We start from the raw sequence: 20,937 nt of genomic DNA, 5'->3' as shown, positions 1-20,937 counted from the left end.
GATGGACTAACAGCTGGACGTAACCTTTGTGTCATTTCGTGGATAGATACTTAGTCCAGGAGTCTGTTGATAACTTACACAGAGTATTGATGCATTGATATTCACTGATCAATTTCATATCCAGTAACAAAAGAAAAAAAATCAAGCTTCTTGACCAGACCAGACAAACTTTGAGACCAGACCAATGAGATAATACCAGACCAATGAGATAACACCAGACCAATGAGATATCACCAGACCAATGAGATAACACCAGACCAATGAGATAACACCAGACCAATGAGATAACACCAGACCAATGAGATAACACCAGACCAATGAGATAACACCAGACCAATGAGATAACACCAGACCAATGAGATAACACCAGACCAATGAGACAACACCAGACCAGTGATACAATACCAGACCAATGAGATAACACCAGACCAATGAGATAACACCAGACCAATGAGACAATACCAGACCAATGAGACAACACCAGACCAATGAGACAATACGAGACCAATGAGATAGCACCAGACCAATGAGATAATACCAGACCAATGAGATAACACCAGACCAATGAGATAACACCAGACCAATGAGACAATACCAGACCAATGAGATAACACCAGACCAATGAGACAATACGAGACCAATGAGATAATACCAGACCAATGAGACAACACCAGACCAATGAGACAATACCAGACCAATGAGATAACACCAGACCAATGAGACAACACCAGACCAATGAGACAATACCAGACCAATGAGATAACACCAGACCAATGAGATAATACCAGACCAATGAGATAACACCAGACCAATGAGATAATACCAGACCAATGAGATAACACCAGACCAATGAGACAATACGAGACCAATGAGATAACACCAGACCAATGAGATAACACCAGACCAATGAGATAACACCAGACCAATGAGATAGCACCAGACCAATGAGATAACACCAGACCAATGAGATAACACCAGACCAATGAGACAACACCAGACCAGTGATACAATACCAGACCAATGAGATAACACCAGACCAATGAGATAACACCAGACCAATGAGATAGCACCAGACCAATGAGATAACACCAGACCAATGAGATAATACCAGACCAATGAGATAACACCAGACCAATGATACAATACCAGACCAATGAGATAACACCAGACCAATGAGATAACACCAGACCAATGAGACAATACAAGACCAATGAGATAACACCAGAACAATGAGACAATACAAGACCAGAGATTTTTTTATGGTATAGTAGCACTATAAATCGACAAAACTTCCGGTCTATCACAAGGAGACATTTAAAACACGAACATACCGCAGCCTCCCAAACCACACATACGCACTCACCACACGCATGCATGTCACACGCACGGGAGGCCGTCCTTAAATGACATTAGCTGTTAAAAGGACGTTAAACAAAAGAAACCAAACCAAACCAAACCAAACCCAGACCTGGGAGAGTCCATGTGATATGGATTCACCAGGACCCTCCAATAATCACAACGAGGATGACAGGACCACACCTCAAACGACAACACCTGAGGAAAGCGACCAATATTTGGAGGAGTCGAGTGATAATATGTTTGGCGCACCCCTTGAGGAGCAGACTGGGGCCGTCGCAGATGTGCAAACAGTTTGAACCCCAGAAATTCAACATCCGAGCCCCAGACCAAAAAGGGAGCTTCGGAAGCCCGGATGTTTTATTTTATTTAGTTTCGAAAACGTTTGTTGCCATCTACGAATCGTATTTGCGAATAGTCAGCAAAATGAAGTGTAAGAATTGCGGGGCTTCTCGTGGACGAGTTGGAGTTCAGTCAGATCAACAACCTCCGTCGCCATCTTTGTCGGCGCCATGGTTATACCCTGGATGGAGCCCGGGAAGCGGTCCGGGCGGTTCAATGTGAAGTGGACCAGCCTGAATTAGTTGTTAGGATGCCGGCTACACAGTTTATGGTCGTTGAGGGGTCTGCCATGGCCCAGGCTTTGGCCCAAGCCAGAAGGATATTCCAGAAGAGGCGGACACCACGCTTGGGCGCGGAACTAGACACCAAGCTAACACAGAGCAGAAACACCACGATGGGGGTGTACAATGATCCTGATTTTGTTAGCTCGAGGGTAACCACTTCATCATTGCCTCCGGAGCCAGAGTCCAGGGTTCCGAAACCACTGTTGTCTCTCCTTCTTCGGGACCGGCCTCGTCGCTACTACATGGTATCCCAGTGCGAGGTACTGGTGATACGGTTGGGGTGTCATTGCCGCCACCGACACAAAAAAGCATTGCGGTCGCAAACCCCTGCCAATCCACCTCTATCTGGGACACCGGGATAGTTGAACTTTCAACACCTGAAGAAGAAGGTGGTGTTTTGGCGAGTGAGGTAAGATAATATTGGTGAGCGAGGTCCAGTAACGAGGTCAGTTATAATTTGGGTAGGTGTGAGTATTGAGTAAAAATAGTCAGTCGGTGACTAATATTTTTGTTTTATCAATCGAGTATCATTCAAATCACCACATTGATGATATTGTTTCCAAGCGTGTACATTTTATGTAGAATGCGTTACTTAATTGTATTTTAATGTATATTTATGAGTATTGAGCTTATAATGTAGGTACTGCATGGTTAGCTTATTTTTCGTTTTCGACGCTCCAGCGTCCTTTGGTGATTCTCTAATTTCCATGTTAGAATATCTGTTTCTTGTCAACCCAGGCCGACTTGTTGTATTATCGTAACAGTTTTCGAGGGGTTAAGTGCTTAAAATCACATGGAGCAAGGCTAATCGAGACTCATTGGAAGTGGTAGTCTACACCTGGTCAAGCTTGTACACGGACGTAATTACGCACGTCACTAGTGATCGTAAACTACACTTGCCATTGTCGGCAATATAGATATTGAGTATATAACATTGTATATTCGGTCATCATTCACAATATCTCACACTGTATACAGATTTTGTATCATACTCATATGGCGGTTTCATTCCTTGGGGGATTTTCATCAAACTCCAAGGACCATAACATCCCGGAAAAGTTTGAGGTTCACTGTTGTTAGGTCAAGGTCGCCATTTTTTTTTTTTTTTTTTTTTTAGAAAATCATTCGTCAATGCTCTAGTTGCTTTATTCCTTGAAGGATTTTGATAAAACCTCACCCAGTTGTAAAGGTCCATGATGTCTCAAGAAGTTGGTGTTTCAAGGTTGTTGGGTCCAGGTCAAGGTCATTGTTACTTTTATTACTCTTACTGAGGATCATGATATCTCTCACAAATATCAGTATAAGGGTTGTCGGGTCAAGGTCACCATACTTTTTAGAAAATCATTTTCAGCGCTATAGATGTTTCATTTAGGGGATTCGGATCAAACCTTCGACACTTGTAGGGGAATGTAATAGCTGGAGGGGCTGGTAGGGGACATGTATTTCTTTAACAATGTTATGCTTGCAAGTTGACAAGTTTCAAGTTTTTTATTCACCAAATGCAATACAACATATATAGGTTATACAAATACATAATACAATAATCATACAGAACATGCTTCTCAAGATAGCGGAGGACAATTCCTTACATTATTACTGAATATAATTAAATTAAATGAACGAACTTTATATAATCACTAACTACAAATTCATAAGACACATTTTATCTGTTGCTTGCATCAACAATTTACCGAATTTACTTAAATTTTTAACGTTTTTGCATGAAAAAAGTTCTATAAGCTTATAAACACTCGGATGACCTACTGGCTGTGGGCCGATTTGGAACTTTTTCATTTTTGATTATTTTTTTATCAACCAAATTGCAATAACATGCGCTCAATCCTTTTGTCAAACATTTTGCGATAAATTATGTTTTAACTATAACTTTTTCAAAGTCAAAGTCCGGATTGACTGTTTTACCAATTTATGCAGCTTGTATTTTATTGATACGAAAGGCAAAGGCTGAAAAGCTTAAGAAACCGTTCTCCTAAACAGAAATGCCATCTTGCTTAAACTATCTGGAAATAATGAAAGAAGTCATGTTAATCAATACCTTTTCTCATCTAAATTTGACTCAACCGGTAAAAAATCAACTTCTTCATTCTGAACAACAAAAATAAGCGTATACAAATGTAATTTTTTTTATCTCATAACTAAATATTTTGGAATCAATTACCACAATTATATGGTCCTGATGATGAATTAGGTTTTAAATATTATCTCGTTCCCTCCAATATGGCCAATAGTACAGAATGAGTTGATGCATCATTTTCAATAAAATAAAGAAGTTGTATCAAATTTAAACTTCAAATTTATTTCATGAAATCATTTCTGGTAAAGTAATCAGATAATCGGATAAAACTTGTTTATGAAATAAAGATTTTGGCTGTTTTGACCAAAATTAGTTCTTCAAAAGGTACACAGACATAAATGGACATTAAAAGCTTTTAAACATTTGCCTGCCTCTTTTCAAAGCATCTTTCTATGTTGAATGATACTATAATACTATTGTTATTATTGTTATCTCAGATCAGCACATCTAGCCAGATTACGTGTTTTTTATATGACTGTACCATCGGTCATATATTTGATTAAATGAACTGCGATATGTTTAGATGTTTACTATCATTTTGCTGTTGAAATTGGTAGATTATATTTCTACATCTAAAAAGACAACAAACGCCATTATCGTATAAAAATTTGTTTTAGTCATATTAGAAGTTAAAACATTTTGGCAAATCTGTGCTGTATTTTTGTTGGATTACTATACTGTTCTTATATCCTTGGGATTATTACAGAAGACATTACACTTATAAAAAGTGTACAAAACGTAACTTTCTCTTATTTTCTTGATCTCATAGAACAAGACGGCCTCAGAGACATTCACCTAATGTCGAATTTGGCAGATTTCCCCCGTCATAATGTAGATAATACTATTTCTCGCTTTGGGACGCTTTTTGTGTAAACTGATTGGACTATTATACAATGCTTTACATTTGGCTTAAATAGAACATTCGAATGCTGGCACATCAAGTTTGGTCACGCCTTTGTTCACTGACAGAAGTGCACCTGATGTCCGACATTCCTTCTTACTAGGGAACATTTGAATGTAGATTTTAGCCAGTACCGACAAACATATTTACATAAGGAATACACATATACCCTGTCATAATCCAGACACCATGCTACCAGTCTCTCGACGTTAAACTAGTCTGCATATCGTCAAGGTACGTTATAATGTTGTAATAACACGCATGTCTTCTTAACATTACAGAACAAGCAGGTATGCACATTCGCCGAGTTTAGTGTGTGTATTGTGTTTATCGTATTTACAAACTTGTTGTTCCTAATTGGCCCTGTTAAGTCGAGTAATGCTTCGTCCTTGTTTTTATATATAGTCAAATTCAACTACATTTACGTAATTAAACTGTGTATTACACAAGGAACAACGACCATTCATTCTCTACACTGTACTGTTTACGAGAATAAACAAATTGTCATTGTCATACAAACTCGTTCCACTTTTCGCACTCAGAAGTTGACCCACGTGGATTCCGCGCTTCCTGCTGTAAAGATATTTTTAAAGCAGCCTCGAATATGATATCTTTAACCAGATATTTGGAGATGTCTAGCAAATCAAGAAATCCTGTACTCAGATATATGACAAATGTAAACACTTTCTCTTGAATCAAGTACATTTTGGAACTGTTGTATACGTATAGTAGGTAAAACGTTTGGAAATCAGATCGTTTAAAGTATTTAGAGTCTTGTAACAACACAACACGGGACATCCTGATTTGCACCAAAGATGACGATTAAATTTCACACGGTGAGTACATCTATTTCACAATGAACAACGTAGTTCCGGTTGAGTTATTTAAATCATGGCCGCTTGCTCCTCTAACGATAACATATCAGTATGCAAGGTTATGCGCAATCACACACAAATATAGGTATCATGTAGCATATAGTGTTGGTCGATATGACGGGACGCACAGAAGAGCAGTTTTGATAACAGAGGCACTGGATGAACATCAACTGTCTTAGACAAATGTAATGGCGTTCTCTATTAACACGGAAATATATACTGTTTGATGTTACATATATAAATTACTAGTTTAGCGTTTGTGAGAGGACCTATTACGAATGTGTTTTCAGCATGCACATAAATCATTTTCAGCAGTCATTGAACCCCATGTTACCTCTAGACGACTGAAAATGAATTACAGTTACATTCCGTCATTTCTATTTCATTTTCAGAAATGGTATTGGTCACCATGAGGTCGTGTATCCGATGTTTTTGTGCGGTCAGCATGGTCATGTTACAAGTATACAGCGTAGTTCCCACACCAACTAATAACCTACCATCCATCACAACCACGTGGCAAACACGACTTGGTTCCATCTTAGGTCTCAAAATCTCCTCGCAAAATGGAAACATTTTTCAGTTCAGGAAAATACCTTTTGCAAAACCACCGGAAGGGGATCTTAGATTTAGTAAACCAGAAGTACCGAACGCGTGGGACGGAAACCCTGAACTGTACAACATACGGGTATGCGTGTATGCAAAGTGGAACTGACGTGTCAGAAGATTGTTTGTATGTTAACATCTATATACCAAACAGTCTAGACACAGCAGCTAAACGCGCAGTGATGGTATGGATTCATGGTGGGAGTTTCATTTCTGGTAGAGGATCTGAAGTTGACGGTTCGACGCTGGCGTTGCATGGAGACGTAATCGTGGTAACTATCAACTACAGACTCAACATCTTTGGCTTCTATAGCACGGATGATAACGCTACCCTTGGCAATTATGGACTCTGGGATCAGATGTTAGCGCTTCGATGGGTTAAAGACAACATCGAAGACTACGGTGGCGATCCGTCCAGAATCACAATATTCGGCGAATCGGCGGGAGGTGTCAGTGTTGGCCTTCAGGCTATTATTAGTCAGAATAAAGGAGTGTTCCAAAGAGTCATTGCTGAGAGCGGATCGAGTGTTGGGCCTCGTGATTCTGGGGTGGAGGCAATGAAGGTATTTACTAAAGTAGTGAATGAACTAGGATGCTCCTCCGACTCATCTGCTGCTACAGTGACATGTTTACGTGATAAAAGCGCCAGGCAACTTGTCATGTCATTTTATAAAGCTTTCAATGACGTACAGTCCTCTAGTTTTACAATTCTATCGGCACTTGGTCCTACCATAGATGGAGAATTGTTCTCCAGAGACTTTGACGATATCTTAAATGATATTGACAGCGACGCGATGAAATTCTTCCGAGATCTCGATTATTTGGCCGGGTTTAACACAGCAGATGCAGGACTGTTTTACTATGATCTCCTCCGCCACCAGAAAGAGTTTCCGACGTTTAATTTCACAATAGGAATAACGGCTAATATTCCGGTGAACCATGTCATACCTACTCTTGTTCGGCAGCTATATGACAACTGTGACCATATCTTTACATCGATAACTGAAAAGTATGTAAATAGTTTACCCAACGGCGACATTGAAGCCCAAACTTCCAGTGCAGCAAACATGTATGCTGACGTCAACTATTATAGTCCCGCTGTTCGGTCTCTAGACGCCCACACTGGGAGCAATAGTAAGACCTACCAGTACCTGTTTTCACACGAGCCTCGCTGGGGACCGGTGCAACCAAGACCATTGTGGCTACATGGAGCAAACCATGCGGACGAGCTCGCCTTTGTGTTCGGTCTGAACGAAATATATCCTGGCAATGTAGCAACAGAAGACGATGAACTGACAATATCGAGGAGAGTGATGACCTACTGGGCAAATTTTGCTAAATTCGGGTAAGAACAAAAAACTGACAAGAGTTTTTGAGAAGTCAAAGATATAGGATGTCTTTAGCAGTTCAAAATATGTTTGTTTGGTTTTACAATTCTGTAGAACATCAAATGCCAACTTCTTCTTCTTCTTCTTCTTCTTCTTCTTTGTGACAACAACTCCACCAAAATGATAAGAGTTATGGCAATGGCATTTCTTTTACATTGTATGGCATATGTCAAAGAGGTATGGTCATCTATGAATATGTCTGCCGTGACATCCTATCTTAAAAGTTTTAAATGGCCATAACTAAAAAAGTATTCATTAAAAAGAGGTCATGTAATGATATTATTGTTAGATACCGTGTGTCATTCCAACGATTTTTCGATAGCGGTTCTGGTTGTACCCCATTTTGAAAATTTCCATGATTACGCAATCATTGCTAAATCTTTAAACCACAATAACTCAATAACCAAGAGACCCAGGGACTTGATATTAGGTCTGAAGTATTCTTGGATGAAAGGCTGTCAGGTTTGTCAAATGAATGACCTTGACCTATATTCAAGGTCACAGGAATCAAATAGGCTAAACTCTTTAAACGAAATCTTCTCAATAACCAAGAGGCCCGGGGACTCAATATTGGCCTGTAGCATGCAAGGATTAAGGACTACGAAGTTTCTTCACATGAATGACCTTGGCCTACATTCAAGGTCACATGGGTAAAAAGGGTAACATTTTCAAATAACTTCTCAATAACCAAGAGGCCAAGGAACTTGATATTGGGTCTGTATCATGCTTGGGTAAAGGGCTATCAGGTTTGCTCAAATTAATGACATTGACTTGTATTTAAGGTCACAGGGGTCAAATAGGCTAAATATTTAAACGAATTCTCAATAACCAAGATGCCCAGGGACTTGATATTTGGTCTGTAGCATGCTAGGGAAGAGCTACCAAGTTTATTCAATTGGATGACTTGGACCTACCTTCAAGGTCACGGGTCAAATTGGCTTAAATCTCGAAACGACTTCTCAATAGCCAAGAGACCAAGGAACATTATATTTGGCATGTATTCTAAAGGTCTACCAATTTTGAATAAATGATTGACCTTGACCCACATTCAAGGTCATAAAGGTAATATCTGCCTTAAGTTTGTCAAAGGTGTGAAAAGCCCGTAAGATTTTCCATGTCAATTACTAGTTAACTTTGTAGTGTTCCCTTTTTGTGTGTTAATAGGAAGTAATCTTTAGTAGTGTACTTTAAGAAAATGATTACTGTAAAATAATACTGTTTACTAAATTAGTAATGCTACATTCGTTAATCTGTCTATTACTTGAAAGTACAATTTATATTCTAATTCGTTTCTCTCAAACGAACATAAATTATTTATCATATAAACTCAAACTCATTACTGGGAGTTAGTCCGCCTAGCTATATGAGGACGTACTTTATTCACTTTAGATATAACAATAAATCACAAGCACAGAGTCCATCACTTTCCCATTGTGTCTTCGCTTCAATCCGACTTCGGAATGTTACAAACATCCATGTTGTGTCCGTCCAATAAAGGTTCTACAATCACAGAACGAAAACAAAAGTAGACACACAGACGATTCAAAAAGGGGTGGGTGGGTGGGAAGTCCGTATAGTACAATGGCTAGGCAAACACAGACACCTGTACGTGTCATCACTGTCCTAAGACTACCTATCGCACGTGCCAATAATGCGGCACGTGCTGAACTCTGACCCGGACTTACCCATACACTCATTTACATAACTATGATAAATCTATTTATATTCTAATTCGTTTCTCTCAAACGAACATAAATTATTTATCATATAAACTCAAACTCATTACTGGGAGTAAGTCCGCCTAGCTATATGAGGACGTACAGACAACAAAGAACGGGATACACTGTTAACATGTTTATTACCATGTAATCCCTTAAAATGTACATTAACTAACATCAAGTTACAAACCCAAATTCTTTGATACAAATAATTTTGACTCAAGCTTGTCTTTCACATAGCCATCTTTGGCAGTTTCTGACCTCCATCGACCATGCGCTTTGAATAATCTGTCCGATACCCCACTATTAGCCGCAGCCGACGCACCGCCAGACCTCAAACTATGTAGACAAAATTTTGAAGGGTCAAGTCCTATGCTTGACAGTTTTTCAAGTAACACCTCCCTGGCCCTAGTGTATGATAACGGTGAAGTACCTCTTAATTTATAGGAGTTCGATTTTGGACAAAATGACAAAGATCTGAATATAAATTCGGAAGAATCGTGAGGAATTTCAGCAAGCTGCAAATACCTAAGTGTCATAGAAACAGGACAACATTGTGAATCTAGCTTAGCTATTGAAACTGTGTTACCCTCTCTGTAAATGTCCGTTTTACTCTTTGGTATGTTTATATTCATGTGCGACTCGAAAAACATTAAGTCTGATCTTCTAATATTACAAATTTCCGAAAAACGTAAAAATGCAGAATATCCTAACAGGCACAATGTTACAAGCCTTAAATCACTCAAATTAGCTCTATGACTCGCAAAATTCGAGACTAAGCTTTTCAAATGTTCTGGAGTAAGCGGTTCTTTTTTAATAACGGATGTCTTTAATTGCCTGCGGGCAGCTTCTCTCACGTGATTGACGAACGCTGATTTACAAGGGTTATGCAATCCTGCCAAATCGTGGGCCCAACCAATAGCATAAAATACTTGATCAATCGCAGTAGAACTTTTTGAAGACTCTGCGATCTGTTTTAAATACAACGCAACATGGAATTCCTTGGCTGGAATAGGGGTGATCTCTGGGTAAAGGCTGCACCATTCAACCCACTTTTTAAATCGCCTTTGGTAAACTTTACTGGTAGAATCTGCCCTTGATTTTAGCACGAAGTCGTGTAGGTCAGAAGCCAGACTACGTAGACTACCGTCTTTTATTAAGGAACGCTCCTTCCAAATACCATTCGAGAAAATATCTGTAACGTGTAAACAAACTCTAATCAACAACATTTATTTCATTATGATCACCACTAAAAAATTATAAAAAAAAACAACAACAACAACAAATTAACCTTCATGTGTCCACAAGCTGAGTAAATCCAATAAATATACTCTAAACATCAATTATCTAAAAAGTGTACATGTACACTATTATCAAAAGCCAAGTGGCCTCCTCGTATATTCATATCAAATGCCAAGTGGCCTCATGATATTTTCATGACATAATCAAACAAAAAAGCTAATTATTCATTTCAACAGCCAAGTGGCCTCAAAGTAATTTTCAGTCAAAAGCCAAGTGGCATCAATTGTAACAATACATGCTTCATGTCAATGTCCAAGTGGCCGCACAACAATATATACATCTCGAGTCAATGCAAGTGGCCTTGTCGGTTCCACATGAGTGAACAAAACTACAACTACATACGATTGATAGTAAGTGGGTGTGTCGTGTCAGCCAATCACAATCCTTCTAGCTGATCACGCACTCACAATCACCACTAACCAATCACCTGGCTACAACTTATTGTTGATAATCAAAACGTACTACAAGCACGTGCCCCTTAAAATCAACTGAATTAAACAGCGATTTGTGTGATCCCGGTACGAAAATGCGGTCACTTTCAGTGAAAACAAGAATGTCGCTTATACAGGTTTGGGTTTCTAGGTGATCACCGAAAAGTAAGGGCCAAAAGGGGGCCGAAATCCACTTGGGAAGCACTAACGTACCAGAAGATCGTGAATCTATCATGTATTTTATCACCCTAGGAGCTAAATATACAGGAGGAACAAGCCAATTATTGTCATTCGACCAATCTTGGGAAAACGCATCAACTGCTTCAGAATCAGCGTACCAGAACCTTGAGTTGTATCTCAATGTTTTAGAATTGAAATGATTAGCAAATCGGTCCACAGTATGTGGGCCCCACATATCATTCAAAAACTCGAAAAAATCTTTTGATATACCCCAATCATCATAGTCTATGATCTTACTGATGTAATCAGCTTTCTCATTGTCAGACCGAGGGATCCATTCAACTTTAAGCGACAAATTAAGAGAGATACCTAACTGGAAAACTTTCAAGGCTAAAACTTGAAGCTCTAACACCGAACTTCCGCTCTCAATAATTCTGACGCAATTTTGATTATCAGTATACCATGTGATTATTTGACCTCTCAATATATCTCGAAATTCTGACATTGCTAACTGAATAGCATAGAGCTCCCTCCATGTTGAGCTTTTGAGAGACTCTTCATACGACCAAGTTTGATGAAATACTGCATTGTCAACTTCCACTACATAAGCTCCACAAGAATGACTACTCGCATCAGAGTATACGACACATTTACTTTTTTGGATACGATTGCTTATATACTTCAAATTGAGAGAGTTAACATTAGAAAGCCAGAACTTCATTTCACTCCAACATTCGTTATCTTTGTCTATCACGAAAGCGGAATCCCAAGACGACCTTTTCTCGACCAACCTGTATAAATACCTAGACATCAATCGAGTTATATTACCCAAGACAGGGGACATGGATATGATTTTGCCCGTGACACTAGCTACTTGACGTGCTGTCACCACACACCCGGGGGTAGAGATCTTCCTAAGAACTTGAGTAAGACTATCTAGCCTCCTTATAGGAATTGATGTAGCGTTTATAACCAGATCGCAATTAATCCCTAACCATTCTAATCTTTGCGTGGGTTGCCAAATAGACTTTCCATCATTAGCTACAAAACCAGCAAATACAAGACTCTGTCTGACGAAATCTGAATGACCTTTACAGGTGTCAAAATCTAAACGTATACCCCATCCGTCATCAAGATACACAACAATACAAATTCCATTTTTCCTCCAGAATTTAACGAGGGGTCGGAGCACTTTTGTAAAAATGTACGGGGCTGAAGAAAGACCGAAAGGAAGAACAGTAAAACAAAAATACCTAATTCTCCCGTCAATGACCCATGAAAACCTAAATATTTTTGATGAGAAGAATGAACGTCCACGTGGTGATAACCCGATTTCAAATCAAACTTAAACATGTACCCGTTCGGTACGATGTAATCCATAGCTGTTTTCCAGTCTTCAAATTTAATTTTCTCTTTCCAAACATGAAAGTTTACTTCACGCAGATCTAAAATCAGACGTTTTTTGCCGCTGGCATTAACCGACACGGACAATGGGTTTACAACATGTGGAATTTCAAACTTTTCAACTACACTCCCTGCTTGTAACAATTCTAAGATAGCCTCCGTTACAAATTCTGAATGGTTCATAGCTGATTTATTGTTATTATTACATTTCTTGTATGGAGTGGATACAAAAGGTATTAAATAACCATCAGATAAAACGCTCAAAATATAATCGTTTGCTTCTACACAGTTTTTCCAATAGTCTAACGAATTTTTCAAACGACCTTTAACACTGGAGATTGGCTTTGAATCACGTGAAATCTGGTTTTCTGAAATTTCATAATTCTCGTCATTAAGCTGACAATCAAACAAATCTCGAGTATGGTACTTAACTGAATTGTCTTCATTTTCCGGCTGAATCCGTGATCTTTGGGCAATTTGCTCTCCAATGTCCAACTCCTCCACAGGCATGGCACAAGTCTGTGGGGGCGGGGCTGCCACGCCCCCTACCTCCGAACTGAGGCCAGGTCCCTCCGCGATGAAACCTGGAATGCTGGTGAAACTGAGGGGAGCCACGAAAAGCACCAGAATGATTACCGCCAATACTTTGAGAGCCATACAGTTTCCCGGGGGGTCCACCAGTCGCGGCTGCTGGAGTAGATTTCTTTTGGACTCGTTTTTTGCGTTGTGCCCGAAATTCCGCCTGACGGATTTTCTTTTCATCTTCGGAATCACTTGCGAGCTCGTCACTTTCATACTCCTTCACGGTATCCCAACCACATGAAGATTTGTCAGCAATACGAATGAGCTTGTTTCTTTTATGAATAAGAGTCTTGATTTTCGACAGGCTTAACAAAGTAGAGTTTGCGTCACTTTTCTGAACAGCTTTCTCTGCTAGTTAAAGTTCGTCAAGCACTTCTGTGTTAAACTCAAATTGCTTCTGGTTACCATTAAACTTGAACTTTACCTCTCTTTCCTTTTTCAACCGTTTGAAAGAATTAGCAGATAGGACCTGCTCATCTCGTATATCTTCACGGAGACTTTTTAGTCTTTCATCCAGGTAAGTAGTGAATAAGCCTAATGCCTGGAAAGCGTCATTGCTGGCTGGTTCCTTTGCTGGAGGAGCAGGATGAGAATCAATGATTTCCTCTAAACTTTCCTTCTCAGACATGTCAATGTGAACCCAAGTGATAAGGGAATAGAGAAAACACGTCCGTATAGTACAATGGCTAGGCAAACACAGACACCTGTACGTGTCATCACTGTCCTAAGACTACCTATCGCACGTGCCAATAATGCGGCACGTGCTGAACTCTGACCCGGACTTACCCATACACTCATTTACATAACTATGATAAATCTATATATTGTTTTGTCTGTTTCAGAAATCCGAATGGCGATGACCATGACCTAACGGAATGGCCTCAATACACACTGCCTAACAAGTGCTATCTAAACATATCGGCGACAGATACAGTGGGGCGCGCCCTGTACGCCGACCGGATGGATTTCTGGAATAAGAACGTCACCAGCCAGCTAACACAATGTCGCCAGAAACATGTAAACGGGGTCGGTGCTAACATATCCATCAGATTAGATGAAGTGCACGACTGGATATTAACGTTGTAAATCTTAATAGAACCGGAGTATTGTACCGGGTCGGAATTACATTTTGTTCCCTAAAGATTGTGTGGTGTTCGATAAAATTCTCTTAATGGGTGTGACTATTAGTAACTTGATTTCATTAAATTCGTCGTGTTGCATCCAAGCGGTAGTCCCTGGTTTGATGTAGAACACAGGGGCTTGGGGAATATACATATATATATGGACTATCATTTGGAAAATCGTGCCAAGCCCCTGTGATGTAGAATTAACTAAGTTAGTTCGTGGGATGGGATGTAGTATTAATTTTGTCCGTGGGATGAGAGACATTATTAATCAAGATAATTTGTGGGATGGGATGTAGTATTAATTAAGTTTGTCCGTGGGATGGGATGTAGTATTAATTAAGTTTGTCCGTGAGATGGGATGTAGTATAAATTAAGTTTGTCCGTGAGATGGGATGTAGTATTAATTAAGTTTGTCCGTGGGATGGGATGTAGTATTAATTAAGTTTGTCCGTGAGATGGGATGTAGTATTAATTAAGTTTGTTCGTGGGATGGGATGTAGTATTAATTAAGTTTGTCCGTGGGATGGGATGTAGTATTAATTAAGTTTGTCCGTGGGATGGGATGTAGTATTAATTAAGTTTGGCCGTGGGATGGGATGTAGTATTAATTAAGTTTGTCCGTGGGATGGGATGTAGTATTAATTAAGTTTGTCAGTGGGATGGGATGTAGTATTAATTTTGTCCGTGGGATGAGAGACATTATTAATCAAGATAGTTTGTGGGATGGGATGTAGTATTAATTAAGTTTGTCCGTGAGATGGGATGTAGTATTAATTAAGTTTGTCTGTGGGATGGGATGTAGTATTAATTAAGTTTGTCCGTGGGATGTAGTATTAATTAAGTTTGTCCGTGGGATGGGATGTAGTATTAATTAAGTTTGTCCGTGGGGTGGGATGTAGTATTAATTAAGTTTGTCCGTGGGATGGGATGTAGTATTAATTAAGTTTGTCCGTGGGATGGGATGTAGTATTAATTAAGTTTGTCCGTGGGATGGGATGTAGTATTAATTAAGTTTGTCCGTGGGATGGGATGTAGTATTAATTAAGTTTGTCCGTGGGATGGGATGTAGTATTAATTAAGTTTGTCCGTGGGATGGGATGTAGTATTAATTAAGTTTGTCCGTGGGATTGGCTGTAGTATTAATTAAGTTTGTCAGTGAGATGGGATGTAGTATTAATTAAGTTTGTCCGTGAGATGGGATGTAGTATTAACTAAGTTTGTCCGTGGGCATCTTCGCTAGCCAAGGCTTCTGATTACGTTACACTACACGAACCCTTGGCGGATATAGTCGTGTTCAAACCGTCGCGCCCTGGAATCCCAGGGCACCCAATCAAATCGCGTTTTACGTTCAGGCTTGGTTTCGCAGTAAACAAAAATTGCGGCACCCAGTACAGAGCTACAATGTCGACTATGTCATGGCATTTTACCTATATACAGAGACGAACTATCTTTAGGGAAACATTCGCAGTGTTTGATCAATCTATTTAAGTCATTGATCACATATCTCATCAAAATGACACAAGCCTCCATGTGTGTTTGTAAACATCTCAGATGAAGTAAATCGGTAACGCTCGTTTTGATTGGTCGAAAATTTCATGCGTAAAGAGTGGTAATTTTGAATCTCCGCTAGAGGGCCAGAACTGACGCCTATATCCGCCAAGGGTTCGTGTAGTGTAACGTAATCAGAAGCCTTGGCTAGCGAAGATGGTATTTTGAATGCTGTTTATTAACTAAACAAATATAACAAGTAAACAACATTGTACACAAAACAGCTGTAACATATGGAAAACTCGACTTCGTGCAATACTCTCTTTCCACAGGTGCTTGACTCGTTTTATAAAATAATAACATAGTTATAGAGTACATTTCATTTATATGTACTCTATATGTTATTATTTTATAAAACGAGCCAGGCACCTGTGCTCTTTCTAATAAACTGTGTTGACTCGGATCTCTTAGGTCAATCCCTTCTGTATGCATACCAATCGTCCTCGCCAGTCAATGGCTACAGATTGTACCGTACATTCTAGTATACGTCGTGTTATCATATAACCGTATACAACTGTGTTTTTTTTTATCTCTGTCTACAAACATTTCTACGCAAGTATAATCTTATTGTGTCATTGTAAAATATATTGCTATCAATTTCGAACCTTTGCACGATAAGATATTCTTCAATGTGTTAACACAATTGTATATATATAGTGAGCAGCTCGCTCCGACAATAACCGTTAGTCCTGTATAGTTCCCGAGAATGTCGGACTAGAGGAGGTAAGTGTTTTTTCGTCATAAACAGCTATATTAGAAAAAATGACAACAGCATATTGCGTATCGAATGCTTCCAGTCCTTTTACATGTATATATACGCTGTACACTCAAGTTGTTTGAAGTGTGTGATTAAGTTTATCTGGATTACTAATCTACTTTTAAAAACGCTAATAAACCATAAAACAACCACCAAGAGTTCTGTAAAGAATTGGTAATCTAAAGCAACCGCCTCACTATGATATCAAAATCCCTGCTAGAAAATCAGGATTAGTGGGCCTAAAGTGTGTCCCTGAATACAAAAATATTGACTGTTATGATAAAATGAATGTTGCCTACTTCAAGGTGATAATTTCTTGAATTCTCTAAAAGTATAAAATGATATCGTGTGAGTTTATCTGTTGTTCTTTAGTTTACGATGCACGTTCGTTTTTATTTACGATGCACGTTTTTTTTTTTTTGTACTGGATAGCTCGAGATTCCACCGACTATGGAGAGGTTAGAGCGTGTGTGTGTGTTCTGTGTTATAGTGACCACAGTGATGGCCACACCCACTGATAACATCGTCACCACCACATATGGTGCCGTCCGAGGAAAAGCCACACCCACTGATAACATCGTCACCACCACATATGGTGCCGTCCAAGGAAAAGCTGTGACAACAAACAACGAAACAGTTCATCAGTTTCTAAAATTACCATTTGCCAAACCACCAGTGGGAAACTTACGATTCAAGAAACCACGGCGACCTGATTCTTGGAATGGAACCCTTCAGGCAGTTCATCACGGGCCTCCCTGTATGCAACGACTTTTAAGACGATACAAAGATGTTTTGGATAATAGCGCCATTTCCGAAGACTGTCTCTATTTGAACGTTTATGTGCCAGGGCAAATAAACATCACAGCTAACCTGTCAGTTATGGTTTACATACATGGAGGGGGATACAGATCAAAGACGGCGTCCCTATACGACGGGTCATTCCTTGCTCAGCACGGCGATGTTATTGTTGTTGTCACGAACTATCGTCTGGGATTCTTCGGCTTTCTTAGCACAGAGGACGAATCAGCGAAAGGGAATTATGGATTATGGGATCAGATTTATGCTCTTCGATGGGTACAGGAGAACATCCGGTCCTTTGGAGGAAATCCAGAAAAGGTGACAGTGTTTGGTCATTCGGCTGGTGGTTATAGTATTGGCTTGCTTCTCCTGTCAGCAGAAAGCAAAGATCTGTTTCGGAGAGCTATACCAATGAGTGGGTTTGGGTTGAGTCCGAGGGCAATTACTCATAACCCTCGAAATGCAGCAACAAGACTGGCTACTAAACTCGGATGCGTCCCATCAGGCCGCATTGATGGGACTGTTCTTGATTGTATGAGAAATAAAACTGCACAAGAATTGCTTAATGGGCAAAATTCAATTGTGACCGAAGATTCGTCAAGTCCTCAGTTTATCATGCGACCAGCACCCGTAATCGACAGGGAAATATTGATGGACACTCCCCAAACCATTATTTATGATGGAGATTCGGACGGATGCCAGCGATTCTTGTCAGCGGACTACATGGCGGGAACAAATAGTGCGGATGGCGGTTTGATAAGGTCATATTTGAAGGTCATTCAAACTAGGTATAACTTTACACTGTCAGACGGAGCACCAACAACCGCGCTCTGTGGCTCCATTGCACCCGCACTTTCTCGTGATTATTATGGATCTAACGCAAAAATATCTGACGCCATTTGTGTGAACTACACTTCGAATGGCACACTAGCAGACCAGGCACGGCGTCTGGTGCACGTGTTTGGTGACATGATGTACGACAGTCGAGCAGTACAAACTCTGGAACGTCATATTTCTGGAACAACCCTTTCTTACCAATTTATTTTATCTCATAAGTCTTCGTTTGTTACAACGCCGAATCTGCCCTCCTGGTTGAATGGCGCCTACCATGGCGATGAGCTTGTCTATATATTTGGAATGCCAGTGTATAATTTTTCCAGATCGGAAAGGTTATTGAGTGAAGCAGTGATGACTTATTTGACAAACTTTGCCAAATATGGGTAAGTTTTGTTGTTTATGTTACTACAAATAAAACATCTAAATTCAGTACAAGACGTAATATTTAATGTTGTCGGCCGAACTAATGTGGAGTTTAGAGTCATAGAGAGTAATATAATGTAAACTTACCACGGAGTTCCAGTTTTACACGAGAATGAAGTAGGTTACGTTTGCGTGTCTCTTTGGGAACCTTGTATATTATAGATGACTTGTCTGTCTTTATTTTGGAAGTCTTCATGCTCCCTGTACATATTTTTCAGAGATCCCAATGGCCTCAATACTACAGTTTCATCACTACCACTGTGGCCACAGTTTGACCATGGTCAGCGTCATTACATGGACTTTGATCTCAACTTGACCGTAAAAAGTCATCTGCGCAGAAATATGGTGAATTTTTGGCTTGAGACTGTTCCAGCACTCAACAAAACCGTTTCAGACGAAGTATCTATGGCGACGAAATCACGTCCCCTCATGTGGTTCCCAATATTTCTGTGTTTCCTGGTAGTTTTGAGTTTAAGATTTTAGTATGGTACTAGCTCCCGTATAATGTGTTATGAATTCAGTTTGTCGTCTTCTAGTATTGTTTAGGAATACAACAGTGTGGACAGTGGTATAATGTCCGTTATGTTCCAATAAAGATACCCTACTGCTTTCAGCAGATGGAAATGCTTTCGAACAGATGTCTAATTTTCCTGACTTTCCTCCTGAGTATTAACACTCTCGGTCCCTGGCAACATCGACGACTCCTAGAAAGACAAACAAATACGAGGCAATCTTACCTGGATAAAGATCTACATGGTATTCACATTTACTCGGGTAAAGATCTACATGGTATTCACATTTACTCGGGTAAAGATCTATATGTTTATGGTATTCGTATTTATCCGGGTAAAGATATAAATGGTATTCACATTTGTCCGGGTAAAAATCTATATGGTATTCACATTTACCTGGGTATAGAGATCTACATAGTATTCACATTTACCCGGGTAAAGATCTACATGGTATTCACATTTACCTGGGTAAAAATCTATATGGTATTCGTATATTCACATATACCCGGGTAAAGATATAAATGGTATTCACATTTGTCCGGGTAAAAATCTATATGGTATTCACATTTACCCGGGTAAAGATCTACATGGTATTCCCATTTACCTGGGTAAAAATCTATATGGTATTCGTATATTCACATATACCCGGGTAAAGATATAAATGGTATTCACATTTGTCCGGGTAAAAATATATATGGTATTCACATTTACTCGGGTAAAGATCTACATGGTATTCACATATGTACCCAGGTAAAGATATCTGGTATCATGGCATTAAAGACAAAAAAGAATTACAATTGTATAAGAATTATACAAAACCACGTGCGCCACAAGCCAGTTTACACTGTATAGTGAAAAATTGTACAACCAAGAACAGTTTGAATTGTTGACACAGCAAAGTCACACCAATTAAATTCTACGTCTCAGATACTAAGAGCATGCGAGTATAAAAAGCATTCCCCACCTACAAGTAATCTGTATATCAGTTCAAATTTCTGTCATGTTAAAAATCGAACCTAAAATAAGAGGCCCAGAGTTTCAGAATGGCTCGCGTGGCTACAGTTTCAGGAAAGGATAATAGGTTGTTATAATTCACTGATCCATTGATGAATAACAATGTAGGGATTTGTATTGATGTCAATCAGTTAAAGGACATGGTATTGAAATACCTAAAATTACTTCTGCTTTACCAACATGAAAACCCATATTCATTTTGTATATAATAAATGTACAAGTAGCAATGAGAAGCGTGTTGATGATCCTGTGTAGGATAAGTCTTTATACCAGTAATACGTAAGTTCTAGCCACAGGGGCTTGGCACGATTTTCCAAATGATAGTCCATATATATATGTATATAGTATCAAGGGTAAGTAACTACAAAGAGGGGGAAGACGAACGTATTTAAAAAAAAAAATTGTCGTATTCTGCGGGTCAAAAATCTTAGTGACACATACATTACCTTAAAAAGAAATGTTT

The 20,937-nt window shown here is 39.3% G+C and overlaps 3 protein-coding genes across 3 annotated transcripts; 2 read left to right on the top strand and 1 right to left on the bottom strand.

Annotated features, from left to right (window-relative positions):
- Nucleotides 1–6,169: 6,169 nt before the first annotated feature.
- On the top strand, nt 6,170–14,701 carry LOC117331430 (carboxylesterase 5A-like). Its single transcript, XM_033890140.1, is given in 3 exon segments — nt 6,170–6,505; nt 6,507–7,798; nt 14,301–14,701. Coding segments are annotated over 3 exon segments (1,797 nt in total). The 5' UTR covers nt 6,170–6,244; the 3' UTR covers nt 14,545–14,701.
- Nucleotides 9,182–12,358, bottom strand: LOC117331431. The gene is made up of 2 exons (XM_033890141.1): nt 10,613–12,358; nt 9,182–9,341 (listed from the first exon to the last, which is right to left on the bottom strand). The coding sequence occupies exon 1, from the start codon at nt 12,314–12,316 to the stop codon at nt 11,300–11,302; it is 1,017 nt and encodes a 338-aa protein (XP_033746032.1). The 5' UTR covers nt 12,317–12,358; the 3' UTR covers nt 9,182–9,341; nt 10,613–11,299.
- Nucleotides 14,702–16,295: 1,594 nt separating the features above from the next.
- Nucleotides 16,296–19,866, top strand: LOC117331758 (acetylcholinesterase-like). Its single transcript, XM_033890635.1, has 2 exons — nt 16,296–18,908; nt 19,167–19,866. The coding sequence occupies exons 1-2, from the start codon at nt 17,341–17,343 to the stop codon at nt 19,429–19,431; spliced, it is 1,833 nt and encodes a 610-aa protein (XP_033746526.1). The 5' UTR covers nt 16,296–17,340; the 3' UTR covers nt 19,432–19,866.
- The last annotated feature ends 1,071 nt before the right edge of the window (nt 19,867–20,937 follow it).

This window comes from Pecten maximus, chromosome 7, assembly GCF_902652985.1.
Source record: "Pecten maximus chromosome 7, xPecMax1.1, whole genome shotgun sequence".
Classification (NCBI taxonomy): Eukaryota; Metazoa; Mollusca; class Bivalvia; order Pectinida; family Pectinidae; genus Pecten; species Pecten maximus.
Note: the sequence above shows the minus strand (reverse complement) of the source record. Positions and strands in the feature narration are given on the sequence as shown.

What these genes read in the sequence shown, in the direction of transcription:
- LOC117331758 (XM_033890635.1), top strand. Translation starts at nt 17,341, where the DNA reads ATGGAGAGGTTAGAGCGTGTGTGTGTGTTCTGTGTTATAGTGACCACA. An exon ending in ACAAACTTTGCCAAATATGG is followed by an intron (nt 18,909 to 19,166) that starts GTAAGTTTTGTT and finishes CATATTTTTCAG; the next exon opens with AGATCCCAATGGCCTCAATA.
- LOC117331431 (XM_033890141.1), bottom strand. Translation starts at nt 12,316, where the DNA reads ATGTCCCCTGTCTTGGGTAATATAACTCGATTGATGTCTAGGTATTTA.